This window comes from Cyprinodon variegatus, unplaced genomic scaffold, assembly GCF_000732505.1.
Source record: "Cyprinodon variegatus isolate N-32 unplaced genomic scaffold, C_variegatus-1.0 Scaffold9, whole genome shotgun sequence".
Lineage (NCBI taxonomy): Eukaryota > Metazoa > Chordata > Actinopteri > Cyprinodontiformes > Cyprinodontidae > Cyprinodon > Cyprinodon variegatus.
Window position 1 is genome coordinate 2,200,139 of NW_015150462.1, and position 6,463 is coordinate 2,206,601.

General features: G+C 36.9%; 1 protein-coding gene and 1 long non-coding RNA gene across 2 annotated transcripts in view; one reads left to right on the forward strand and one right to left on the reverse strand.

The window, feature by feature from the left end:
- Positions 1-3: 3 nt before the first annotated feature.
- Positions 4-2,836, reverse strand: LOC107087021. The gene is made up of 3 exons (XR_001481332.1): positions 2,494-2,836; positions 378-555; positions 4-90 (listed from the first exon to the last, which is right to left on the reverse strand). It is a non-coding gene; the product is annotated as an uncharacterized LOC107087021 (long non-coding RNA).
- Positions 2,837-3,525: 689 nt separating this feature from the next.
- The window catches only part of gpr137c (G protein-coupled receptor 137C), a 20,756-nt gene continuing 17,818 nt past the window's right edge, over positions 3,526-6,463 (forward strand). Inside the window, exon 1 of the mRNA XM_015377816.1 lies at positions 3,526-4,179. Coding sequence (XP_015233302.1) covers positions 3,805-4,179 — 375 coding nt within the window. The 5' untranslated portion in view covers positions 3,526-3,804. The remainder of the gene's footprint in view (positions 4,180-6,463) is intronic.

Consider the following 6,463-nt stretch of genomic DNA (forward strand, 5'->3'; position numbering starts at 1 on the left):
CTGTCACCTTGCCGACTTGTATTCCATAATCCCGCAGAGCTTCGGCTGACTTCTCTAGCTCCAACAAGAACAGAGAGACGGTGGGAGACACTGGAGGGGACAGGGGAGAAGGAGGATTTATCTGTTTGACTGAATCAACATTAAGAACCTTTTAGGTATGATCTTGATCGTGTCTTAAAAAGAGGTCAGTCATGTGATCACCATTTATTCACTGTGATTTTATATGAAAACTGTAATAATCGGATTCTTTTCTGACTATGAGAGAGCCCTGGTGGACACAAAATGTTTTCTATGCGCTTAAAGCTGTTTGAACTGTATTTTACCTAAAAATAAACACAGTGATCTCCTGTGTTTTGCTAACAGAAATGCGTGCTTACCTTGTTGCTCAAAATAGAGGAACATCATCTTCCCGGACAGCAGCCTTTCGTAGAAATCGGCAGCTGTGTATTCAATATGGTTCGACGTATTGGCCTTTTCTGTGCCTCCTGCTGACCGGATCCACAGCAGGACGACAGCAATACAAGGCCACATCCTGAAATACTGCACCCAGGAGAGCTAATACAGAGTGGCAAAGATAAAAAAAGGATTATTGTATCACTGGGAGAACAAATAGATAGAGCTTTTAACACTAAACAAGAATGATAGGATGGCAGGAGAAAGTTTTTTTATTCCTTAACAGAATATGACTTTAAACCATCAGATGTCTGGAAATATAGGGAAGACTGCAAATGCTTATGAAGCTCCCTCTAATCAGCAGAACATAAGAGATTTTAAAAAATCATCATGATTCATTGGGAAAAGGGTTTTTTGAGGTGTAAATTTATTCATGTGGTGCATTTTTTGTCATACTGTCCAAAGCATTTTTTATGAATTAATTAATAGTCCGTTTGGTTTAATTGTTTGGATCACTTTGGTTGGTTCATTACATGGTTAGCATGTTCTAAAATCCTTTTGAACAGCTGTAGTGATGGATGTGCAAAAGATTCCACAGCTATATGTATATATCTATATGTATGTGAAAGTTTAACAGATATTTCGGATAAGTGTGCTCTTCTGTTGTCATTAACATTTAAATATGTTGTTTTAAAAGTAGTATTTAAAAAAGTTTTTAAAATGTCCATGTTTCATTTTGGTATGCATGTTTTTTTTTGTGTATTTTTTAGAGAGCACAGATTTGCGGTTTATTTTTTCCATTAAGTTTTTATAAAGTACAAATTATCTGAATAATACGCTCATTAACACACAAAAAAGGAAGCTGGTTTGTTAAATGAATGGATGGACATGTTAGAACCGTCTCTAAGAGGTGTTGCACCCGGCACAGGCACAGGTCCGTTCCAACAGCTGACTTTTTTTTTTTTTTTTATATGAATATTGTGAAAGAATCTGATTATTTAATCATAAATGGTATGGGGAATTAAGAGACAGATATAAGTTTAAAATATAAATAGTTTGTGTAGGCCAGGGGTCTTCAATGTTTTCCAGGCCAAGGACCCCCAAACTGATGGTGAGATGAAGCGGGGGGGCACCTAATTATATATAGTATAAAATAGTGTTCTATCAAACTAGTTCTATAGTCACTCTATTACAGATGGAGTAATGTAAAGAAAGTAATTTCTCCCTGGCATTATTAAAGTATTTCTGATTCTGATTCCTGGTTGATGGGACAGGTGTTGTGAATGAAACGGTGCCCAGCTTGAAAGAGCTCCTGTGTGTCGCTGAATGTGAGCATTGATGACTGAAAGACATCTTCTGCCTCCATTTATCTGTTTACTACAGTGTGTTGAATTCATGTTAATGTTTATTTAAAGACATTTCAATTAGAAAAAGTTGCAGGGGGGAATATAAAAATGAAAAAAACGTATAATCAACCAAAACTTTTGCGACCCCCATGCAGTACCTCTGTGGACCCCCCTGTTGAAGACCTCCAGTGTAAGCCCAATCAACATTTAATAGTCATCACTGCTGCTTTTTAGATTGTGTTATTTTATTTCAATGGTAATCCCATTACATCATAAACTGTATGGAACGACATTTCGTTTTGTATGCATTCTGGGCATTCAAAATTCACAATAAAGTTTGTCTAAGTCCTATTTTAGGGACCAAGAAAGAAGTAGAGATATTAAGCCATAAAACACTGTCTGGTGTTTGACGAAAAAAAATAAATAAATAAATAAAAAAGAAGTACAAGCACATGCTTAATTACATCTAATACTAATAGTTAAGCATAGAGGCGGAGGAGTAATGATTTGGGCTTGATTTGGAACCATGACCAAAACACAGCAGTAAATCGGTTGAGAAAGAATCAGTCACACTTCATCCAAAAAATGATTTATCAGTGAATTTGCGACTCTAATTTGAGGTTTAATAAACTCAAATATCCAAAACGGTCTCCTTTTCTGACGCTTTAAGGTTTCTGCATAAATACATAAAACCTACTACAGTTGTGACACCAACTTCATATATTTCGGGGGTTAAGAAACTCCTGGTTTTTACCTGAGAAGAAAACGCTGGGGAAGGTCGCTTTAAAAGTCGAGTCAGAGTTTAAAAGTCGTTGAAAAGTTTGAAGAAGCCATTCTACTTTTATATTAAGAAAAAAACCTTAAAGAGGTTCCATAACCTCAGCTCAGCTATCACGAAAGACAGCTTCATTGGCTATTAGCAGCCTGTAAGCTAGCCCATGGCTACTTGTTGCTAATTTAGAACATTCTGGAAGGAGCTCGTTTATGATAGAAGCAAACTGCAAACTTAACCAGCTACAAGTGTTAGTCCTGGTTAATCTAATCGATTAACGCTGCCAAAACCTACTAAAACCAAGATGCTCAACGATTTGAGGAAAATACGTTAAGTTAACAGTAATCGCATCGTTTCCTGTAATCCTTTCAAAACAAAATTGGCACGCTACTATTTTTAGTGGCTAAAACTTATTCACTAAGACTTATATTTCGTTATTAATTTCTATTAATTATTTATAAAAGAAGACAAGTTGCTTTTTTTGGCTTCGGCTTTTTCTTTTTGAATAGAGAAACTGTAAGCTCTTATTTTGAAGTTCTGACAAAAAAGAACCTAGATTTTACTTATCATCTTGCGAATTGTCAAAGCTTCTTGCCAGAAACAACACTTATTGCTTTTTTGCGCCTGATGAATCCAGAATACCATTGGTTGTTTTATTAAACATATAATAATATATTTAATAGCAGGTCATGCGCATTCACAGCTGACATCATTAAAAACCAATGGCATTGATTTTTTGTGGAGGCTGGTTGCAGGAACAGCCAATAGAATTGCAGAGTGGAACAGGGGGCGTGACCTTTTTTCTTTGACCGGAAACGTAGTCGGAAACTAGCTTGATTTTACGGCTCTAAAGAAAGCTTTTTGCTTTTATAGGTAACGGCCGCCCGGAGCCAAGATGGCGACCAACGGGAGCCAGTTTCCGCTTCCGTTGGAAACAAGGGGCTGGTCTAAAACTGCATCACAGCTGATCTGTAGGTCCCCCCCCCTCTCAAGTTGTTTTTTTGCAGAGAGAGCTGCTTTGCAGACAATCACAGAAGCACCTCTCTTGTTTTCTTTCGCTTCTTCTTGTTGTTTTTTTCTGTTTTAACTTCGCAAATTTTAAATGTCGAATCATTACTAGTTCTCCCTAAATCTGAAACCCTATTCTTAGGTTAATAATGTCACTTCTTTCTAAAAGAAACTGTTTTTATCTCATTTTTGCGCTCGAATATCGTCGCGTTTTTTCAATCCACGGTGAATGTAACCCAGGTCTGACCCACTTTTAGCCTCCTTCTCAAGCATCTTGGAGCGGAGATGTTTTCGCCAGGAGAGGAGGTCGAATCCGATTTGTTTACCTCACTGAAGGAGTCATCCGGAGATGCGATCTCCCCAACACTGGAGCTCAGTCTGACCACCGTCTACACCGTGCTCTACTCTTTCCTCTTTGTTTTTGTCTACCTGCAGCTCTGGCTCATCCTGCATTACGGTCACAAGCGCTTCAGCTACCAGAGCGTGTTTTTGTTCCTGTGTCTGCTGTGGGCAGCGCTGCGGACAACCCTCTTCTCTTTCTACTTTAAAAATGTGGTGCAGGCCAGCCAGCTGCAGCCTCTGGCCTACTGGCTGCTCTACTGCTGCCCTGTATGCCTGCAGTTCTTCACACTCTGCCTGCTTAACCTCTACTTCACACAGGTAGGTGTTTTTTTTCTTCTGTGTGACCCAATTTCATATAAAACAGCTGAGTATGCACTTTTTTCCCTGTCTACCAGAGGCGTAGCCAGAAAATTTTAATAAGGGTGGCCAGGCAATAACCAATGCACACTGAGGGGGGGCCAAAAGTGGTAGGCACCAGAACCTCAGGGTCAACATCAATATTTTCTAAATGAAGATAAACTAACAAATAGAAGCGTATATTTAAACATCTATGCTGTCTAAATTAAAGGTGTAGTGGAAAAAAATTCTTTCAGGTTTGAGTTCCGGGACGAACATCTTATTTTTTATCATTACTCACCTACTTCTATTAATAATCATTCTGCATAAAATTAATATTTACACGTACTAACATCTACATTAAATGGATTGCTTATTATTAAAGAAGTTATTTTAGACAGATTTATTTTTGTCATTTTGTAGACACGGGTGTCTACAAAAAGACAATTTCATTTTTTAAAGTGCAGCCTTGAAAAACAGTGATAAATACATAAAAAGTAATATATAAATATGAGTGTATATTTACAGTTATAACATAATCTTTTATTATAAATACAAAATAACCCATTTTACACAACATTCAGCAGTCGAATGGCAATTAATAGGCTAATTTATATGTAATAAGTTATTTATCTCTGATTTCAGTGAAGATTCCCAGATGACTTGCAGAGACATAGTTTTCTCTTTAGTTCTGAAAAGAGCATGAATTCTGTATTTATCTTTAATGTCATTATATTGATGTGCATAATTAAATAAATAAGTTAGAACCTTCCAATTGAGAGTATTACAGCTGCTACTGCTGGAAAAAATGGTAGGAGTGGCCAATGATTGGGTAAATGGCCACCCCTGGCCCCCCATCTAGCTCCGCCCCTGCTGTCTACTGTGCACAGTCAGTTTTCTCATTTAATAACCAACTGTCCTGTGGGCATTAATCTGTTAAATTGTAGCTTGTGGAAATGGGTTTTTACTTAACCTCTCAAAACCCACCGTTTTAAAGCGTTTATAAATAATAACTTAGAATGCATGAAAAATTACACTAATAAAACGTTTACCTATATAGATATTCTAGACATCTTTGGAAAGCTTAGATTCTCCACAATCCAACCACCGAGTTCATTCTATGGACATAGCGAGCACCAAAGCACAATTATCACATAAAGCAGCATGTTGAAATATAGCATGAGAAAGCAGCTACAACAAGCAAGCATGTCTTTATAACTGCAGTTCAAAAAATACCTATTATTTTTGAGAGTAAAAAAACCCAACTTTGAATCATGTTTGAACTAATGCAGCTTGGGCTGTGTTTTACTCACCCAATTTTCTTGTAAATGTCTAGAAACTAGAAGGTGTTAGCTTTCAAATATTGTATCAGACATGTAATTTGGGCTTGCAGTTCCTAAGTTATTTGCTTTTCCATTTGGGTATGCAAAATAGGCGAGAATTTCCCAAAATGAGGTGGATGTTAAGAGGTTAAATGAATTTAATTGGGTTTGAACTACAGAGAGCAAAAACAGGGCATTGTTAATCAGAGAAGCAGCCATGTGGGACATGGTAACTTTGGAGGAGCTGTAGAGATCCACAGGTCATGCTTGAATTTAAAAAAAGTGCCAAAATGAGAGCTATGGTTTGCACAAGCAATGCAGTAGGACTTAGATAACTTTTATTTTAATTTTGTATACATAGAGTGTATACAAAATGAAATTTCAGTTAGTACAGCTTTCAGACAGTAGATGAACATTTCCATTCCATAAAGTGCTGCAGTGATCAAATGTAAACAGTGTGGGAGAAAAAAAAACATGGTGCAAAACCTTATTGATATGGAATTTCAGAGCATTAAATATGCATTGTGCAAATATGAAGTATTTTTGGTTTGGTGTTATCAGTGTGATGCAGAGTCTGTGACATGATTTATGAGTTTTTTCAACAGTTTAGCAGTCCAATGGCAGTGGGGAAGAAACTGTTGCAGAATCTGCTGGAATTCTGACTTTAATCTCGGAATTCTGACTTTTTTCCTCAGAATTCTGACTTTTTATTGTCAGAATTCAGTGAGAATTCTGAGGAAAAAAGTCAGAATTCCGAGATTAAAGTCAGAATTCTGAGGAAAAAAAGTCAGAATTCCGAGTTTAAAGTCAGAATTCTGAGGGAAAAAAGTCAGAATTCCGAGATTAAAGTCAGAATTCTGAGGAAAAAAAGTCAGAATTCCGAGATTAAAGTCAGAATTCTGAGGAAAAAAAGTCAGAATTCCGAGATTAAAGTCAGAATTCTG